At 33.7% G+C, this 20,853-nt stretch overlaps 3 protein-coding genes and 1 non-coding gene across 6 annotated transcripts; 2 read left to right on the top strand and 2 right to left on the bottom strand.

Moving 5' to 3' along the window:
* Nucleotides 1–3,680: 3,680 nt before the first annotated feature.
* LOC106102610 lies at nt 3,681–8,700 on the bottom strand. Of its 3 annotated transcripts, none has more exons than XM_013282147.1 (4): nt 8,470–8,700; nt 5,157–5,307; nt 4,815–4,874; nt 3,681–4,537 (listed from the first exon to the last, which is right to left on the bottom strand). In XM_013282147.1, the coding sequence occupies exons 1-4, from the start codon at nt 8,496–8,498 to the stop codon at nt 4,241–4,243; spliced, it is 537 nt and encodes a 178-aa protein (XP_013137601.1). In that variant the 5' UTR covers nt 8,499–8,700; the 3' UTR covers nt 3,681–4,240. The 3 variants fall into 3 exon arrangements, with proteins under 3 accessions (XP_013137601.1, XP_013137602.1, XP_013137603.1); XM_013282148.1 differs by lacking the exon at nt 8,470–8,700 and adding an exon at nt 7,282–7,396; XM_013282149.1 differs by lacking the exon at nt 8,470–8,700 and adding an exon at nt 6,645–6,737.
* On the top strand, nt 6,344–16,555 carry LOC106102609 (dynein intermediate chain 2, ciliary). The gene is made up of 17 exons (XM_013282146.1): nt 6,344–6,466; nt 10,066–10,176; nt 10,405–10,609; nt 10,836–10,958; nt 11,220–11,336; nt 11,579–11,694; nt 11,865–11,999; nt 12,142–12,271; nt 12,548–12,715; nt 12,854–12,997; nt 13,143–13,252; nt 13,701–13,878; nt 14,079–14,307; nt 14,988–15,087; nt 15,579–15,712; nt 15,913–16,006; nt 16,414–16,555. The coding sequence occupies exons 1-17, from the start codon at nt 6,452–6,454 to the stop codon at nt 16,498–16,500; spliced, it is 2,196 nt and encodes a 731-aa protein (XP_013137600.1). The 5' UTR covers nt 6,344–6,451; the 3' UTR covers nt 16,501–16,555.
* Nucleotides 15,805–15,877, top strand: Trnat-ugu. Its single transcript has one exon. It is a non-coding gene; the product is annotated as a tRNA-Thr (tRNA).
* Nucleotides 16,556–16,898: 343 nt separating the features above from the next.
* On the bottom strand, nt 16,899–20,824 carry LOC106102491 (fukutin-related protein). Its single transcript, XM_013281989.1, has 5 exons — nt 19,770–20,824; nt 19,484–19,666; nt 19,139–19,311; nt 18,542–18,821; nt 16,899–17,870 (listed from the first exon to the last, which is right to left on the bottom strand). The coding sequence occupies exons 1-5, from the start codon at nt 20,505–20,507 to the stop codon at nt 17,748–17,750; spliced, it is 1,497 nt and encodes a 498-aa protein (XP_013137443.1). The 5' UTR covers nt 20,508–20,824; the 3' UTR covers nt 16,899–17,747.
* Between the last annotated feature and the right edge of the window lie 29 nt (nt 20,825–20,853).

Raw genomic sequence — 20,853 nt, 5'->3', positions numbered from 1 at the left:
AGCAGGCGGGCCGCCGACGCCCCGCACCCATTCAGCCTCCAGCGCCCGCTTTAACCCATACTCGATTAAAGCCTTCACGTGTGCGCCGGACGCTTTAGAAACGATAATAAACCTTTACTACGATCCGATTCAGAGATTACGCGGCGCCTCTTATTATTTTACACTCGACAAATCTTGATCGTTTCATTAATTGCTCGCTGGAGAGTTATGCTTAAATGACCCGTCATGAATCTTAATTTTTTATGAAACATAACAAGCTTTTTATCGTTGAAACAAATGTAACGGAATTAAAACCGGAAAGTAAAAAGAATCTGCCTATTACTTTGTCCGACGATTGCTATTAAAAGTTCATGGCAGTTTTGGTACATTAAAGACGATAAATTGTCACCAATTAGGACAGAAACAAAGGACAGAGAGCTTACAAACTGAGCTTTCCCGTTTGGCGGGCGAGAATATCTTGTTTACTTTTATTACATCCGTTTGTATGTATTTCAAAGCATTCTATCTAAAGCGTTTAGATGTTTTAATATTTATTCAAATACATCGACGCGTATAGCGCTTTTAAAATATTTAAGCCGAAGCTTTTATGCGCGAAACATAGTTTACACTTTCTCTATTCTGTGGCGTAAATTCGATACATGCGAGAGAATTAAATTTCATTCATAACAGCACACCTCTTGCACTTCTATTTACAAATAAAATCCGATATTTTTTTAATGAATAGACTTGTGAACTTGAATGGCGATGTGATCGAAAGATCGGTACGCATAATGAATAAAACTGCGTTTAAAAATATTGTTACGATTGCTGAAGAGCAATAACACAAATAATTCCTTCCAACTTTACTTTCGGACAACTGCCACCTTTTACTGGAACACCGAAAGTTTTTCTACTGATTTCGCTTTTTTCTGTTCCGTGCACATCTTAGGGAATCTATTTGGAAAATAGGATCGCTGTGAAAATACCACTAGTGTTTTTTCGCTAATGGTTTTTCATTATAAATGGTAAAGTTTTGAAGTAAACAACAACCAGACAAACTTTTTTTTTTACATTGGTACCCATGTATTTGAATTCATCAAATAAATTATATGTAATTCCAGTTATAAAGTGTAAAGTAATTGTATACAAGGAACCATTATTTAATATTCAGTTATGGGGAATAAAAAAACTGAAAGGACATTTATTGTGGTTCTCTTAGTTTACCGTATGTTTTCGAAGGTGCCGAAACACTTTTGCGGTCGAACATATAACTGTACATTTATTTTAAAACCATTGTAACGGAACATATCGATTTATCGTTGAAAGACCTTTGAGAGTATGTTCATATAAAAATGTCGAGTTCATAAAAATGCGACAAACGTGCTTCCGTGCCGAGTTAGGTAAGCTCCGTGACGCCATAGTGTCCAAACATAACTAAAACTATTAGTGGATTAAAATATTTTGTAACTCATTTCGTATATGTTGTACAATCTCATTAGTAAGAATATAAATGTACTGAAAATGACTCACCAGTTTAGTTCACAATTTTGTCAATATTAGCGACCATAAATTAGTTAATAGCTAATGTCATATTATTCCCATTGTTTTTAGTAATAACTTTAAACCTTCTCACCTTTACGAAATTTGCGCGTTTATATTTAAGAAAAACACAAAAGTCGTTTCTAACTTTAACGCCATCTGTTGTCGAGTAGCACTACTATAGTCTACTTAAATTACAAGAGGCAACATGAAGTAAATATGCATTACTATAGGTAATATGCCTAAGATTGCATTAGCCACATGTAAAAAAATTAAAACAAAACGTCGTAGGCGTCGGTCAAGTCGATTGCTTGTTTAGGGTCAATAAAAACAAACTATTTAGGAGGAAATATTCATTTACTCTTGCATTTACCAAAAATAATAAATTACATATAGAAACATACTTTTGGTATGATATTATCATATTTCCATAATTAAATTGTTTACACTTTCGTAATACATTAACAAATACGAATTAAAAACCCCTCAACGCACATAAAATCTTTAGTGCGAGGCGTGACTCGACCGCGAAGAATACAAATTTAGCACTCTCCCTAAAGATGGGCCTCCGTTAGTTCCAAAACTAGTGGTGCAGTCACCAAAAGATTATAAGTAAGTTGAGCTGTTTTTAACTTATTGTTTTTATTTTATAATATAAAAACTTACGAATATAGTATTTAGCTAATGACTGCAACATGTAAAAATATTTTTATTTTACAGATAACAATATTGCGAAACATTTTGTTTTACATTACAGAGGTAGAGATATTTTAGTAGACTGTATTCTTAAATAAATGTATATAAACAGAAATATAAAAACGAAATTTACCAAATAATGTAAAATCATATAATTTCTATATAATAATTGTAACAGATTTATATTTTATGCGTAATTACATTTAGACATAATTGTCTTTATTAATTCCTCCATTCACATTATTTTTTGTTGGATAGAAAAATATTTATAAGCCGTTAAATATTGCAATTTTTTAAATTAATCAAATGGCATTTCCAAATAACATTTTTAGTAATAATCTGTACAGTAAAATGCATTTAATTAAATCTACATAAAATAAATAGTAGACTATAAAATGAATACATGACGTAAAAAAAATAAAAATACAAGATGTAGCTTTTTATACTATTGTCCTATTTGAAAAATTCATAAAAAAAACAATACATTCATTGCAAAAATTGCGCTTAGAGTTTTAATTAAAAATAAAATTTTATTGATTATATCAATTTGGCCAATTCAGTCTTGTAAAATTAAAAATCACAATAAAATACGTCCAGATTGTCATAGATTATAAATTATCCTTAGTTATAATACATATTATAAAAGTTTACAATCTCATTGACATGATTTATCTTCCTTTCTTATGACAACACTTCTAATTGACTGTAATTACGTAGATGAAAATAATAATATAAAATTTTCTTTAGCTTCCTTTGACCATGGTCTCATCTGATGTAAAATGATGTGATGAGTACATTTGAAGTTGTCTTTTACAAATATTCTTTTGACAGTTATGTAAAATTAAACCTCTTACTATAAGCTTACATTTTTAAAGTTAATAACTTGTGTAATTTCTTATGTAATATACTGTTTACATTTTTTGTGCTCGGCTTAATACATTTTGAATTTAATTGTGAACACAATGTCTACAATTTTAGTAGTTATAATATCTTCTAGATATAATATGTTAACGTATATTCTGAATATCAAGAAACAGGAAACCAGCTCTATAATATTTAGTATTCTTCTATATTTTCTTATCGTTACAACGATAGTCCGCGTTTCAACTTTGTATATAAATGTATGTAGCTTTAAACATTGAACACTTTTGAAACGAACACTGGTACAACGATTTTAATATTAATCACAAAACGTAAAACTTATCCATTCGATCGTCTCTAGAAATTAGGCCTTAACTATTATTTTTGTCGATAAGCAAAATATTTTTGACACAGGCATATTACAACATTTTTAAGTTTTTTTGACATTCCAACAAAAAAAAGCAACAGAAGATGAATAAGAATCCATAGTTAAATTCGAGAATGATTCAATAATTTTTTTTTGAGTCAATTTTTAGGAAAACGTAATTTAATTTAGTTATAAATAGCTAATGTATTAGAAATATTTAAAAATCTGTACCCTGACATATTCTTTTACAAAAGTAAAGTGCAAAATATTTATAAATAAATCTCACGTAAAAGGTATAAAATTTAGATTTTACAACTGAATTGAAACTTACAAATATTCGCACATTTACTAAAATACATTACGAGATTAAGAGCCTGTCCCCCCGCTGGCTGATACTAGCTAGCTCAGATAGCTTAAAATTTACGACAGATAAGGGAACAAAATCCGATATTTCCATTACATATTTTACACGTTGGATTGTTATCAGACAATTTACAATTTGGTGGGACAGGCTCTAAAAAACTAACGTTATTAATAATCATGCACACAAAATGAATGTTTATGTTAGTTGCAAATATTTTAAAAATGACAAAGCAGATACATTATGAAAAGTCTTCCCATAGACAATGTTACAATGAACGAGGCAACCACAGAAGTAGAAAATATAGAAGTGACGAACATGCGATATATTACGTATTAAACGCGTAATTATTTCTTTACATGTTGGCATTTTTACATTACGATTTATTACAGTGCTAATCGCATGTGACTTTGTCTATGAGGTCAACAACATTCTATTTACGACAGTGATCTGCGGTTAGGGAGGCAGCATAGTATGTCATAGAAGATATGTAGTAGTAATTCTCCAGTCGATACCTTCTTGTGCTGTTGATTAGTAATTGGTATTACAACTTCTACATTGGACGTGTCATCATCTTCATCCGAAGCGGTGAGCTCGACCTCGTATAGTGGAGACGAACTATCAGGACTACTGCACCCGATATGTTGAGAGTCGATAGTAACGTCCCGACTCACTAGCGGCACCATTGGGTAATCCATCCCGACGAAATCCACCCAACCATCCTGCATGTTCTTCTGTAATTATACAATAATAATTATTATTAATATTGTATTGTACAGCGCATGGTAATGTCATTATCAACCACCATCTACCGGCCCTTGTCGCCATTTACGCAGTATGTACTGTTCTTTGTTATTGTCATAAATTATTATCAGCCATTATATCTGAATTGACTCCCTTCTTAAGCACATCCTGTTTCAAACAATGCAGCCAATGGCTGTACATTGTCTCTTTTGTGTTTAAAAAGTTTGCCGTTAATAAAAATTAATGAAAATCAAACAATATTCATACCGCATTATTTCTTTCACCGCCAATAATAAATTCGTCATCGCTGCTGCTCCAGTCCACTATCTAAAATCGAGAATAATTCATATATTTACATTTATAAAAGTTTAAGTTTTTGGAAATTGTTTTAAATTTATTCAATATGCTCCATACGCTGTTTTAACGTCTATAGTCAGCCGTTACATTAGGTTGCTTGTAGGTTAGCTACAAGCACTTGTCTTTACAAACAAGTGCTTTTTAGGCCCACAGGGGATTTCCCCTCCTCTTTATTCCTATCATCACATGCAAATTTACGAGCCACCAGTAAATTTGTTTCGCACTTTATGATACATAAGTGTCTATAGTTACATTGTTTCCTCCGGGTAAGCGCATGCCGGGTATACAGGCGGCGTCCTCGCTGTCGATGCCGCTGTCCTCTCGCTCCATTTGTAGCGGTACTAGCAGGCCTACACGAATCTCCACGTTACCCGCCAATGTGATAGATTCACTCAAGCCTCTACTGAAAGTAATTAAAAAAAAATATTAACACTGACAAATGACAATATGTTCTTGTGTCTCTTCACATCTGGTAACTAACAACTTATACTGTCCAGTCAATATTAGTAAATTAAAAACATAGCATAAAATTTCGAAAAGCAGATATGTGAACCCGATAATTTTAAAAGACTAGCTGTTGCTCGCGACTTCGTCCGCGTGAAAATAAAAAATATAGCCTATGTTACTCATTGATAACGTAGATTTTTAATGGGGAAAGAATTTTTAAAATAGAACCAGTAATTTTGAGTTATTCCAATAAATACAAAAATACCTTATCATATTAGTATATGTATTAATATTGCATATGATTCGGCTAAAAATATTTAATTTGGGTGTAGATCTACTACCTATATTTAAAACAGAATTTACAGAAGCTTTAAAATTATTACTAACTACTTGTAATTTTATGGGTAAGTTGCATCGAATTGCCGGTTATCGTTAAAGTTATAGTTATAGTTGAATGTTGAGAATGTATACAACTGATTGTTATAATCTTAAACGTATGCATATTGAGGTGAATTTCAAAACGTTACTGTTAAAAACTGGATGAGTATTGATAACTTTCTTACGTCAATTTATAATTCTGAGTTAACAATGATAGTCGAATCAAACCTTATCACTAACAAATACTAGCCATATGTCTGTATTAACCGGTATTAGATAACGGTATGACGTTTACGATCGATCGCTTATAACCTTTAGAAAATAGTTCCATTATCCACCAAATAATAAACGAAATCAGATACAATTAACATCGCAAATTATTTAATAAAAAGCATAGATTATAAACAGTGTTTACTTACATTAAAATGTGTCCAAATATCACGGTATAATTATGATTTTGAGACGGATATCACTAATATCGATAGAGCGACGTGACGTACGAGAACGCTTTATTCCTCGGGATGAAAACCAAGGTCCTAGGGGAGTCTCCCTCCGTTACCATGACAACCGAGATCTGCGCGCGCACTACTAATTCGTAATAATGATATTTTGTCAAATACTTTTGACAATACCCGAATCAATTTTTTCAAACGAAGTTATATGCAAGATTTGTCGATTTTTTCACAATTATGTGCCTAATTTGATACATTTAGAAGTTTAGTATGGCTCCAAAGAAGGTACGATTTCTGTTTAATATTAAACGAAACTTTATTTTATTGTAGACAAAAATATTTTTATAAAAAAAATAAGATGATAGTGAAATAAATTCAAATATTTACATAATTACTAAAAAAATCATGCCAAAAATGTTTAAAAATAGCTAAATTCATTAAACTACATATTGGTACTACTTACTTCTTTCTCAAAAATCAATGGCGTTTCCAAACTTGTTATAACTTAATATACAAAGTGTATGACTTAGTTACTTGTATCTCTATGTAATATTGTAACAAATCACAGCAACGCATTACACAATCACACAGATACATTTATTAATAAACATTACGTAATAGTTACTCATATCTGACTGTTACCTTTGTCCAAATACTTGTAATTAATTCACGGATTTGCTCGCGACTTTATCAAATTGAAAAAAAAAACACTTACGTCTAAAACTACTCGTTTTACGTTAGCAGAATAATTTTTCAATTTGGTCTGTTTTGGAGTTTGTATATATAAAGACATTGTTTTTCTCTTTACAATTAGTATAACTAGATATAGATATTACCCCTTTCAATAAATCTTTAGAAAAGTGAATTAAACATGAACACTTCAAAGGGTTTCAATACAAGTATTTGGGCTGTGAAATTTCAGTCAAACTAAATACACGATCACGCTGTAGATCTCTTACTATTATCTTTTACAATCTCTTCTTGAATAGGTGTTTCCCGTTGGGACGAAAGGCCTAATTCCATCCAGGACGAAATGGTAAAATGTCCATTTGACATTTTACCATTTCGTCCCAACAGGAAACACCCTCTATAACACTTACTTTGCATTTCCTATCACTTCTGTCTTCACGGAATCACCATAAACTTATATTTCATCACTTTTAATATTATTGATACACGAAAATGTTTTTATATTTACCAACATTAGTACTAAGACTGACAGGAATACGATCACAAATAAACTTAATATAACTATGTTGATTTTCCTTGTTTTGGAATTTAGATATTTAATTATGTATTTTCAATCTTCAATCAATTTTAGTAAAGATTATATTATTTGCTATATCGGATTAAGACTTTCGTTGAAGTTTAACTTAACAATCTTGATACACTAACTTCAAACTACTGATGATCAAATCCATACGGCAAATATTTTGCGCAACTACATAACTATATATGTATGTAGATATTTAGCATTGCGGTAATTACAGTTTTCATAACATGCGCTCTTTGGTGTAAAAGTTTTATTTGTGCTGTTTGTCTGTTTAAGACAAAAAATTGAATAGTTTCAATTTTAATATTCTGATAATAAACTTATTTAGATTCCCATCCCTAGTCCACAAGGAATGAGTAAGCCAGTTAGATTGCCAGACATCTGGCGGAGCAAATCCACGGAGAAATCAATAGGGTTGATCCTGAAACGGTTTAGAGTGAGTAAAGGCTTACCACGATCGTATGCAGTGCATTGTAAATATCTGTTTGTGTTCGTCGACATTTTGTTTTTTGGCATTGGCGTGAGCATATCAAATTGTTTAATTTCAGGTTTGATTGATATGGTGAAGCCAAGCTTCGTGACCCTGTTTGTCCTGTGTTGTTTTTAGGATATAAGTGTTTTATTGCTGTATATAACCGCTGTACATTTTCATCCGTAGTTTTGGGCAAATCTAATTTAACTAACAATTTAACATAGGCTTGTATTTATTAATTTTTAATTACTAATTTTGCGCAAATGCCAAATGGATATAAACATCAAAAGGGCTTTAATTCTAGTTAACTATGTTATAGGTTATAAAAAAATTAAATAGAATTTAGCATACAAACTTGCTGTTGCTTGCGACTTTGTCCGCGTGCAATTAAAAATATAGCTTATTTTACACATAAATAAATTATCTTTCTAACGGTGAAAGAGTTTTTAAAATCAGCCCAGTAGTTTTTGAGTTCAATACATGAATACAAATGTTTCCTCTTTATAATATTACAAACAAATTATAAAACAAATAATTACTAACCTAGTTATAGTCGCAATGACTTGTCTCATCGATCTGCTTTGCCCTTTGCCCTAAGCCTTTGCATTGTTGTGACGTCACGCGATTTTAACGTTCTTATAGCAGGAAACCGATCATAAATTCCTTTACTGCTTTCCGATGCGAATGATCCATTTCTGTATATTTATTGTACTCGAATATTATGATGTTTCGGTAGTGAAAACCAACGGTTATCCATAATTTTACTGTGAATTATTTTTCATTAGTAAACATCTGAAATATTTAACCACATCAATAAATAATAGTACCTACATAATTAAATGAATGTTAAAAATATTAAATTTCAAAGTCAAACTTACCCAACGTCGAGTAACTTTTCATTTTTTAATTGACCGAAGAACGATTCGTCAATAGATCACATCTTTGTCTTAGCGTAAATAGTGTATCACGGTCGGGTAGAAAATAGCAAATGATTGTGATAAGTCGGGCTAATTTAAATGTACTGTGACGTCACTACCTGCTGTCGCCTCAGTGCTAGCTACCGCCAGACACGGGTACTAATTAGAGCTTGGTGACATGCTCGCTACGGGAAGTAACGGTATAGTCAGCAAAAAAATATTATTAAATTGAAAAATATTATTATCTTTATTAAAATATATTAAATAATTGAGTATCTCCTCCTTATTTTTTGTCGGTTAAAAAGATCAGAACTTGGGTAAGACATTTTTGAATACAATGTGACTGTTGTTGCTGCTATGTGCAAGAAATATTTTTGCCAGTCATAAAAATAGATGTTTTGTAGACGTTTTCTGCATGAAATACACTTTTTCCTTATTCCTTAATAGTAATCGAAATTAAAAGAATAATTGAACGCTTTTTGTAACCGCGTATTTTTGAATGAAAAATAATGCAACTTTTTCTAAATACATTTTTCGTCAATGTGCTTTTGTATCTAGTATTTAAAACTATTAGTGACTAGAAAAGTTTCGCGCCATCCGTACTGCATTAACACAATGGTAATTCTAAAACCAATTCAGTGCAGTTTCTGAAACGATTTTGTTCGGAACTAAAGAGAAAGTTGTCCATTTATTTAATTTCACTAAAACATCGATAATGTTTTTTAAAAATTAAATAATGTCGATTGAATCTACATCGAGTACTCCTGATTCTTCATTACATTCGGTAAAGTTAAGAGATGCGTAATTGAATTTAGTTAGAACTTGCGGCACGCACCAGCCCTTTAATAATTTGTTTACGCTTGCTTCGCTTAGTTAAAATGCCTCGTAATATTTACTGCCTTGTTACATGATTCTTGCCAATAAAGACCTGTCATCAAAATAAATATGCAAATGTCTAGAATATTTTCTCGTAAATCACTGAAGTACTTACTTTAGATTTAGCAGTACCTGTTTTGCTGCGGTCCTGTGCTTTCGTGCTTACGTCTTTTATTTTAAGAAAAAAAAACAATAATGCTAAAAGCTATGGTTAAGCGCGCTCTAAATAAGGACGATGAAAAGTTGCTCATCGCAAAGACATTGCAACGTCTAGATGTAGGCACTTTAGATTTATTCTTTATTGTGATAAAACAAATTTTTACATTTGTTATTGTTTCTAATACAGCAGAAGGATGCGTCTAAATCGCGGGCCAATCTCGCTGACGATGAGGCATTGGAGTGGCTCAAGCCACGCGTACTCATCAAACCAGATGATCAGGACTTCGTGCCGGAAGCTGTGAGTATTTTCTTTTGCATTGAAACAGGCTACGACTGCATGTGTAGTTTGTAATTTTGCAACAAAAATGTTTTAAAACTAATAAAAACTTATCCTAACTTCAAGGTATTAGAAATTGAAAAGAATAGCTATATAAGTAATACTCTAAATTACCAGCAACATAATTATTTAATTTTGGTTTAATATAAATCAGCGTACGTTACACCGATAATTCTTTTATTTTTATAGGAACTTGAAGAAGAAGTAGGTCGTATATTAACAACAATAAATCCTCAATGGGTACCAGTAGAGGTGGCATATCACTACGGGCAAGGCAAGTTCATTACGAAGCCTATGCCGATTTTTGGGAAAGCCTACCCACTGTACGTGTACCAAGGCACCGCAATACGAAAAGATTCTGATGAGGCACAGGCACAAATCGCTGCCGGATATGGTAAGCACTTTCTGTTAGTTTACTGCCCACATTTTTTTTTAATACCAACCAACTACTTATTTAGGGCCTACGAAAGGTAACGTAAGTGCCCACTAGTATGCCAAGAAAATGAAAAATAGAACCCGAAGCTTGAGTTGGCACGTCCAGCAAAAATGAACTCTTATTCCTGACGTACCAAATTAAATGACGAAAAGGATCAATTAACAAACTAAATTATTTATTTAAGGCATGGTTGGTTTTGATGACGCGGGTCCTAAACGTGCTAAAGTTAAAAAAACTGCTGCTGAAGAAGAAGAGGAAGAGGAACCGGAAGCGGAACAGCCGCCCGTCGAAGAAGCTAAACTAGAAGGTATTATACATTTCCTTTGACCATATAGACACGGTACACAAACAACAACCGTTGTTTTACATTCTGACACTTCTAGCGGAGGTTAAGGTTAAGATGATACTCGTAAACATGCAAACATAGACGCTTAAAAATTCCACAAACTTTCGAGGTCCAACAGATTATAGTCGGCTCTTAGGAAGTAAAGTGTTCAAGATTCTGTTTAGAATTCGGTCGTCTAAAACAAGATATATTCTGTTCTTAATGTTCTGCTGATGTCATCAGAGGAGGTAGCAGCTGAAGAGGAAGTTCCAGAAGTAGTAGAAGCTCCACCAGAGCCAGATGTGCAGGATGAACAGGAAGCTGTACAAGAAGAAGTCGAAGAACCGGAACCAGAAGAGAGTAAGATTGCATATGTTATTGATTTTAAGGTTCTTGTACCCTACTGACCATTTAACGTACCGTAGTTAAATCTAACTAATCAACTACTCAATAGCTAAACTATACTAGTATTATAACGAGTAAATAATTGTGTTTGTAACGAATAAACTTAAAACTATGGAACCCATTTTAATAAATATTTCTACATTAGTAGATTCAACATTATGACAGCGCAATTTGTAACATTATAAAAACGTATATAGAACAGGAGGCAGCCGTGGAAGAAGAAGTCATTGCGGTAAAGCCGCGAGTCAGGAAGCTGGCCAACCAGTTCAACTTTTGCGAACGAGCTGCTCTAACTTACAACTTCCCTCGCCGCGTAAGTTACCATTCATTCAGGGTTCAAAACTCTCACTCTAGATTCCCGAAATTCTGCAATGTCCCTAGCAATGTACATACGCGCTAGTTGAAAAAATATCGAATTACAAACCTATACAGCTAAGTTTTAATTTTTGAGCAGTTAAATTACGAACTATTTAATGTTTTTAGTCTGTCGAAACACAAACAGTCCCGCCGCCAAGAGCAAACTTCGGCTCTACCGCTCTACAATGCATTATATTCGACTTCTACCAAGAGGATTACGCAAGAAAGATGCGTGAAAAAGAAGAAGAAAAACCGAAAAGGGTATTTATTAGTTAATACATGATTTTAATAGCACTGTTATTTACGGAACCTTTAAATGTAATTTTTCCTAACTTGTGCACTCAATTTTACGTTAAATGATAGTAACTGTTGATTCATAAGGTTATCTCTTTTGTTTTCACAGCTTCGTAAGAAAAAAGAGAAGCACGCGAAATCTGCTCAGCAAATCCACGACGAACAGTTGGCACAGCGCATCCGCGAGGCGTGGGCCATACTCGAACGCCTCGTCAATCAGAACATTTACGACGACATCGGTGAGGAAATTATAATTATACGAGAAAAGATCTTCTTTAACCCTTTGGATGTCGAATATTATTTATATTATATATTAGGTTTATTAGGTCACCTAAGATCAGATTGTCCTTAATGCTTAGCATTTGCTCTAAATTTACTTGATTGTCTTGGTACTTTTTTGTTCTTTTCTTTATATGTCTTTTCGTTCTATTTTGTTATTGTAGATTTATTATTCTGGAGCGTATTGGCGTCTTCGTACTTTTTGCAAATGTGTTGATACAGTCTTACGTCTTTAGCTCAAGACTACCGTTACTGGGATGATCCGTCGGACGAGTTCCGCGAGGGCATGGGCTCGCTGCTGCCGCTATGGCGGGTCCAGTTCGAGCCGATGCGCAGCCACGCCGTCTGCGACATGCAATGGAACCCCCACTATCAGGATTTGTTCGCTGTTGCTTACGGCTCCTGTAAGATTTAAATTTTATAGTATACTACCATTAATGAGAAACTGAGCGTGGCAGTTGGTTTCAGAGTCAATAATAATGTAAGGAGACAGAGGTGTAGAGTTCTAAAATTTATTTTAGTACATTAATTATTCATTCCAGTGGACTTCACCAAGCAGCAGAAGGAAGGATGCGTGTGCCTGTACAGCATCAAGAACCCCGCGTTCCCGGAGTATGCGGTTATCACAGAGTCGCCGATCATCTGTATTGATGTGTACAAGGAGACGCCTTATCTCATCTGTGTTGGTGAGGACAAAGATGTCATTAGTTTCTTTCTCTTTTCGAAAGTAAAATTCACGAAACATATCTATAAAAGTCGTAACTTTATTCAATCATATATATTCTAACCTATTATACACAACTTGTAGATAATTATGATGATTTTTTACAGGTTGTTATGATGGAAACGTGTGCGTGTACAACGCACAGCTCACCCTAGAGGCTTCCTATCAGTACAAGTCGGATTCTGTCCGGGACAAGCACAGTAATATTGTGTGGGAGGTAAGTTGAAACGTGTCGGTCCACGATTTCATAAATACGTTTTCAGTAAATCATTTTTAAAATATCTTGGTATGGAGGAATTCTGTAATACTAACTAGTTTTTTTTAGTTAAAAACCACATTTAGTTGTGGCAAGGATGCGGTGTAATAGGTGACCGAGCAAACCACATCCCCGACTTTTGTATTATTGCGATTTATTTACTTTGCTTTCAATCGGCGCCGGCGTGAGTATTCTGATTGCGGTTTCCAATTCATTCTCGCAATTCTATATGTTTGGAGATATATATAGATTCTTCGTCGTTGCTTTTAATTTTATTTAAGTCTAATCTTAATTCGAGTCTTATTTAAGTATAGTTTTTTACCATGCGGACGCAGTCGCGGGCAACAGCTAGTATAAAGTGGTAGAACAAGAATCACAGATTTGCAATCCTAATGTAAATTAACGCCAGGTTCGTTGGGGGGAGCGGTTGATTGACGGTGAAGCGTCATTCTTCTCTGTGTCTGGTGATGGGCGCGTGGTTCAGTGGGCGGTGATGCCAGGCGAGCTGCGCGCCACCACTATCATAGAATTGCGCGCGCCCGCGGCACCAGTACCTGGACCCGACGGCACACTTATCGCTGTTAATAGTAAGACTTCAACTACTTAGTAACTATTATAACCCACTAATCTAATATTGCTGAATCAATTTAGCTAACTTTACCCACATAGCGTCACTCCAAAAGCGAACTGAGAACGTCGCGACTTCTTTTAAAAACGGTCGCGATCTTATAAACTTTGAACTCATAGGATGAATTACACTTGTTACTAAAGTTGTACATACAATTAGGTTGCGGCAGCAGTATCTGCTTCCACCCGGAGAAGGCAGATATCTTTCTGGTGGGCACTGAAGACGGCGCGATCCATACCTGCTCGCTTAAATACAACCGCAGCTACGTGCGCACCTGCCAGGCGCATCACATGCCCGTTTACCGCATCAACTATAATTACTTCAACAACACCATTTACGCATCCTGCTCAGGAGATTGGAGAGTCAAGATATGGGAGGACGGCCGCGAGTATGATCAACTTGTTTTGTCACTGTCATTTTAAAATCTATTTGTTCATTATTTTCATCAAGTGTGCATTTTCCATGTGCATATTCGCAGGGCGATAGAAGTGAATGAATGATACTTCAAAAGGATACATTAACTGGCGCGTTCCCAACAAAATTAACACTCCGTTGATCTTTACTCGTTACACGTATTTCCGAAAACAAAAACATTGTGGCTACAATGTTAAATGCAATATTAATAAAAGTCAATACATAGCGCATCCATTTTGACCTCTAACAGCTTGCATGAATTTCATATCGAAATATCATTGAATCGTAATTTCGTGTTTTTCACCGGAATTTGATAGGTTAGCGTGGTATGGACATGTTATGCGACGAAATGATGGGGACATAAACCAGAAAGTGTTAAGAGTGAATGTGGATGGCTACAAAGGAAGAGGAAGACCGAAGAAAGTATGGATGGATCGTGTGAAAGAGGATATGCTTAAGGAAGGAGTGGATCGTCGATCGTCAGATATGACGGCTGATAGAGATGTATGGAAGAGCAGCACATACTGTGCCGACCCTCCATAAGGGATAAAGGCAAGTGGATGATGATAACCTGGATCATAGTGGCGTCGCCTATGATGCTTACTGGCGTATTTCTATTATTTCTATATAATAATATGGTAATGATTACGGTAGGGAGCCGCTCTTCATGTTCGAGTTGGGTTCGCCGGTGGGTGACGTCAAATGGGCGCCATACTCCAGCACTGTGTTCGCTGCATGCACCGCCGACGGGAAGGTATTTTATTAAATATAATGTTACTTTCTTTCGCCAACGACGCCGTCCGCGTGGTAATCATAACAAATAGAAGTAGCCTATGTGTTCTCCAGACTATCCTCTAAATCCATGCCAAATTTCATCGAGATCCGTTCAGCAGTTTAGGTTACAAACTTGTACAAACAAACTTTTATCTAAACTTTCGCCGCATTCGTAATATTAGTAAGAAATATGGTTGTTGTTAAATGCGAATCGAAAAACAAATAAATAAATGTTCTAAATTGTACAGCGGTGTTAATTATTCTTACTTGTCTCTAGATGCTGATGGTTTTGTTAGGTCAGAGTCCTTTAGAGTCAGTTTATTGCTATGTATTTACATCCAAAGGAGTCAGAGTAAGTCATGTGAAGTAATTGGCCGACCATGAACTTTCATTATGCATGCCCATCTGTTACAATGTACTTAAGCCGGTTCTTGTTTTTAAAATAAAAATATAAAAACTCTATTTGTGCAGGTGTACGTATTCGATCTGAATGTGAATAAATACCGACCGATTTGCGTGCAAGCTGTCGTATCGAAGAAGACAAAGAAATTGACGAGGCTTGATTTTAATCCGAAACTACCCGTTATTGTATGCGGCGATACCAAGTAAGAGATTTTTATGTAAAAAAATATTTAAAAAATTCATATCGACATCTTGATATTAAATACTGTCATAGTATTTTAACTTACTTTCACAAGCCTCCATAGCTCAGGGGTTAGAGCACTGGTCTTGTAAACCAGGGGTCGAGAGTTCAAATCTCTCTGGGGGCAATTGAGTATGATCATCTTTTTGTTGTTTTTTTCAGGGGCACGTGTCATGTACTAAAATTGTCGCCTAATTTGCGGGTTATGGTAAAACCACCAAAGAAAGCTCTTACTACTGACCAAAGGACTTTGCAGGTAACGTAACAATAATTTATCCGTTTTTATTTTACGGGTTTAGAAGCAGCGAACTTTTTTTATGATAATTTACATGATTTTTAAAACGTGTGTAAAATAAGGAAACAATTTATTTTCAAATACATTTGAAAACCACTTATTTTGATTGTTTCCTAAATGTTATCAAAGATGGCGCTGATTCACAATGTCAAGACGATGACTAACCAAAATAAGTGACTTTTAAAAACAAATATTATTAACAAAATTTAAGTTAATAATAAAATTAAACTGATAAATATTTATTTGATTACAAAAGAACAGAATTACTAATCGTGGCTTTCCTCTACCGAACTGCTTGTATTAAAAATATTGTCTCTGCTCAAAATGAAAAGAAAGGCGATATGTTCTTACTCACTCTAACGTTACAGATAATGAAACTAGACAAACTTTTGACTCTAGTTAGAGACCCGCCGTTCACACCTGGAGTTGTCGACGAAAAGTTTGAAGATGATTAATATTTAATAATGTTAACATTTCATATTTAATTAAAATAAAACATTTTGTTTTTTATAGCATTGTTTTATTTATCTAATAAAGCATTTAAATCATATTGCACAATTCATACTTATGTATATAGAAAATGCATAGGAAGTATTTAGGAATAAAACTATGCCTATGTAATTATGTAATTGTTTGGTACAAGTCACAAAAGGCTTTATATTAAAAAAAAGTTTAACTGATACATTATTTACTTAAAATAAACAAAAATACTTAAGATACAGTATTCATCATGATAATCCGTCAAACAAAAATTTTAAAAACATATTGCTCAAAACACAACAATACCTAATATTAAAAAAAACAAAAAAAAAGAGGTTAAGATTATGTAAAAATAATCTATAATTTTATATGTAAAATACATTAAGTTCATTATTTTAAAATATCTGTCTATATAAACTCTTGAAAACAAAACATGTCATTTTCAATGACCGTATTGCTTATAAACTATCCGTATGTTTCCATTGGCGAAACATGTACAAAAACATGTTTGTAAACATGTCCATCGTCAATGAAAACCTACGGAATTAATCTTATTAACTAAAATACTTCACTAGAAGACTAGATTATGAGATCTTTGAAATTCTATTCTAAAATAGGAATAAAATCAAACTTACATATTGTAGGAATAAGAAAGCAGTTAAATATTAATTTGTGCTTTAACAATTACACTAAAACCCTCTACACAGTCAGTTTTAACTGCACAATTTCAATTGTACAGTCTAAAAGAAAGTATAGAAAAAAATAACTGTCAATTAAACTTTACAGTTATACAACAGACAGTTTTAACTGTACAATTCGATTGTTCAATAAAAACTGAAGGTACGTAATGGGCTTACACTCTGAAAAAATGTCTAGTAACAAGCTGCGGAATTTTTTTTTTAGCTTAAAGCAAGTCAAAGCCTAATGTAAAAAATAAATATTATAAGATACTACAATAATGAATAGCTTTTAATTTGATTGGATTTGGACACAATTCAAAAACATACTGAATTTTAATTTCAAAGACAAGCTTAAAATATAGAGAAATACTCTACATTTTCATATAAATATTATTTTTGCCCAAAGCTCAAACATATGAATTTTAACATCTATTCAAATAGTTTATACAATAAATACAAATATATGAGCATTTATATGCTATGTAAAATAGAACAGGTACATAAAGTTTATAATAATTCTAAAAAAGTTTTTATCCAGAATGTTATGGATAGAGTAACTTTGGACCTAGTTTGTTACATTTCTCGACTGCGGAGTTGCCAATTTTTAAATCCAAAAATGCACGAGCGTCGTTAGGCGCAGGCGCTTGACGACCACCGAACTGAATCTGTAAATTATTATGTATTATGAGCACTACTTATTCTCTCTCTCTCTCACTCTCTCAATCACTACGAAAATTGAAATAATGTAAAACAGATACATAAACTTTTTCAAAATACTAAGAATTATTACTTCCCAGTGTCTCAAAAAATAACTCAAAAACTACTTTCAGTTCAATATTTTTTAAATTATTGATCTGACAAGTAAGGATCTTTTCCTTTGGAAGAAAATTGGCCCCGAATAAAAAAAAATATTAATAGCAACCCTCTTAGATCTAGCCTTTAACATAGGGTGTCGACCTTGAGTTTAAATTGTGAATCCTAGGTTAGATCTTCACTATGTCCTATAATGTACAGCATTTTATATGTACATTTATCAGACATTTTACACAGTGGAAACAAATGATGATGCTTGGTTAGCATAGCATAGCATATTTACGAAGATATTAAAAGATATGTGAAGTTAAAAATTTAAAAACACACTGGACCAAAGAAATTAATTCGACGGAGTTTTTTGTAGCAAAAACATTACATGTTAAAATTAGAATCTCACATATTTTTCTCTAAACTAGTTCAGTAGTTTTTTAATTATTTGTTCATCACTCGACAATCAATTTAAGGGTTAGTTAAGATCACATAGTCGCCTCAAATTCTCAATTTAGAAGACCACTAGACTTACCTGCGCAAGTGGATGTAGATGTCTTTCAGGGAATTCCTTCTGATGAGCCATGACCCAATCCGCAGGCCACATTGTACCATTCTTCGCAGTAAAAGGCAACACCAACGCATAAATGTTATTCGTTGCTGAATACCCCACTCTGTAGTAATGACCTTTGGTTGCTCTTTCCCATATAAAACCTTCAGAATCCGCTCCTCCCCTTTGCAACAACGACACACGAGGAACATCTGACGCGTGGATGCCTATTTCTGCATATTCTGCCCATGGAAGAATATCACTTCTGGAATTACAAATTCAAATTATTAAAAAAGTGTCAAATGCTTTTCTTAAAATTGAATAAAGCCACAAATAATTGTATTTGTATGTTTTGTATGTACTGTTAATTATCGGCCCATTCGAGCAAAGATGTTTAAGCTGGTAGAGCCAGCTTAAATTTCTTCCTTACGCAATAGATTATTTTGAGGAATCAGTTTTTTTATTTATTTTTCTCTTGATCTATGTTCAATTTACTACCCATTTCAATTTATTGTATTTAAAACGAAACAATCGTGCATTTAAGGGTTAAGCCATTTAGTGAGAATATATATCTTAGTATACCTTACAACAGCGCCCAATAAAGATGTAGTTTCAAGCCAACAACGAGCGCCCGCTAGCTGCAAAGTGCGTAACACATGCGCAGCTGTTCTACGGATGTTCCTGCGACAGCAAGGCGGGGTGTTCCGTCCTGACAGTATGTACGATGGTGTCCCTTGTACTGACGGGAAACATCGCTGTAATTAACAATTTATAGTAATTACTAAAACAATTACGCTAGTTGTTGTTGCAAAAAATGATATTTGCTTTTATAGTTTAATTAGTATAGAAGGATAATTAATTAATAATTAACATAATTGCTTTTGTGTTTCAAGTAGAAATAGCTCTTGTTTTTGTCTATTTACATACCTGTGTATCCCTTTTACAACCAAACCACTGCACTCTACTGTCCTCTCTGACCACCATTTTCACACCAAGTTGTTTATAAAGACTTATCCTTGCATCTCGCGCAAGTTTTGAAGCTTTTTGTTTAGCTGCTGGAGATTTTAGGACACTTCTACCCGCACCAAATTTGCCATCAACGATTTGAATCTGAAAATTATATGAGGTCTTATGAATAAATCTTATTTGAATTAAGTATTTACTATTGGCTACTATAAGACACAGGGTTTCTTACACATTTTGTGATAATTACCTTTATTTTTCTTACAGTTGATTGCAGATACAAAGATTCTGGGAAAGGGAATGCAAATGGCTGAGGGAAAGTTTGCAAAAGAGATGTTTTTATCAAAAGAGCATGCTGGCCATGTATTGCATCGCAAAGTTTTCCAGATGGATCCTTACTATATTGTAATGTCCAATCAACATAATTCCACTTTACTTTCTGGCAAATTAACCGAGAATTAGTTACACCTACAGCTATACCCTGAGAAGGAAAGGTTGTGGCGGCTGTAGCCATCTGTTGTAGTACACGACGAGACACTCTAGTCGAGTCAGGAACAATTAGCACATATTCAGTATTTAAATAAGTCAAAGGATTTAGTTCATGTGGCAATGCATTTAAACGAAATTCTAAAGGAACAATCTTGACATTACGCAATGTTTCATTCGTAGCTGAGAACTGAAAGGGTGGATACTGCAGACCTTGGCATAATATGACCACAGGCATGTTAGGGAATGCTGAAACGAAAGATTGTACACTGTCCGCGATATCATTTTCAAACTCCTCAAATTGACGAAATACCACAGTCAATAGTTTAGACAAATGTCGAGTCGTTCTCGATTGTAAACCATTGGGAGGGACAGTAACTGGTGCAATAGGATAAAATTTAAAATGGGGAAACAAATACGCAAAAATTGTAAGTAATGCGATTATAGTCAATAGGAAATAAATTTTGAAGGTAAAGCGACCGCGCATAAATCGAAAGAACATTGTTGCTGTAAAAATACTTAGACATTTTATTCATAATAATTATTAATTGCTATAATATACATTGAACGATAAAACTGGATAAAACATTGGCAAACTGACAGATTAATTTGACAGTTTTGTATTAAAACTATGGTTTATATTGATTTTTCAAAGATTTATGGTCTAGTTACGAGACCTTTAATCCAATCCACGGCGACTAATACATAATAGACTTGCGTGGAAATGCTTCATGCAACACTAGAATAATTGTCTTTATTATAATCATCATTAGGATTTTCCTTTTGTATAAAAATCACAAAAACTGATTTTATGATAAAAAAAACTGCTGTTGACGACTGTACTTTAG

The sequence above is a fragment of the Papilio polytes genome, unplaced genomic scaffold, assembly GCF_000836215.1.
Source record: "Papilio polytes unplaced genomic scaffold, Ppol_1.0 DF823923.1, whole genome shotgun sequence".
In the NCBI taxonomy this organism is placed as follows: domain Eukaryota; kingdom Metazoa; phylum Arthropoda; class Insecta; order Lepidoptera; family Papilionidae; genus Papilio; species Papilio polytes.
The sequence above is the reverse complement of the archived record's forward strand: the minus strand, read 5'-3'. Positions and strand labels throughout refer to the sequence as shown.

Excerpts from the sequence above, each read along its gene's own strand:
- LOC106102609 (XM_013282146.1), top strand. Across the intron at positions 12,998-13,142 it reads GCCTTATCTCATCTGTGTTG|GTTGTTATGATGGAAACGTG; the intron begins GTGAGGACAAAG and ends GATTTTTTACAG. Across the intron at positions 15,088-15,578 it reads CATGCACCGCCGACGGGAAG|GTGTACGTATTCGATCTGAA; the intron begins GTATTTTATTAA and ends CTATTTGTGCAG.
- LOC106102610 (XM_013282147.1), bottom strand. The coding sequence starts at position 8,498 with ATGAGACAAGTCATTGCGACTATAACTAG. Across the intron at positions 5,308-8,469 it reads GTCATTGCGACTATAACTAG|TAGAGGCTTGAGTGAATCTA; the intron begins GTTAGTAATTAT and ends AATTACTTTCAG. Across the intron at positions 4,875-5,156 it reads GCTTACCCGGAGGAAACAAT|ATAGTGGACTGGAGCAGCAG; the intron begins GTAACTATAGAC and ends TCTCGATTTTAG.
- LOC106102491 (XM_013281989.1), bottom strand. The coding sequence starts at position 20,507 with ATGTTCTTTCGATTTATGCGCGGTCGCTTTACCTTCAAAATTTATTTC. Across the intron at positions 19,667-19,769 it reads CAACTGTAAGAAAAATAAAG|ATTCAAATCGTTGATGGCAA; the intron begins GTAATTATCACA and ends TATAATTTTCAG. Across the intron at positions 17,871-18,541 it reads ATCTACATCCACTTGCGCAG|ATTCAGTTCGGTGGTCGTCA; the intron begins GTAAGTCTAGTG and ends AATAATTTACAG.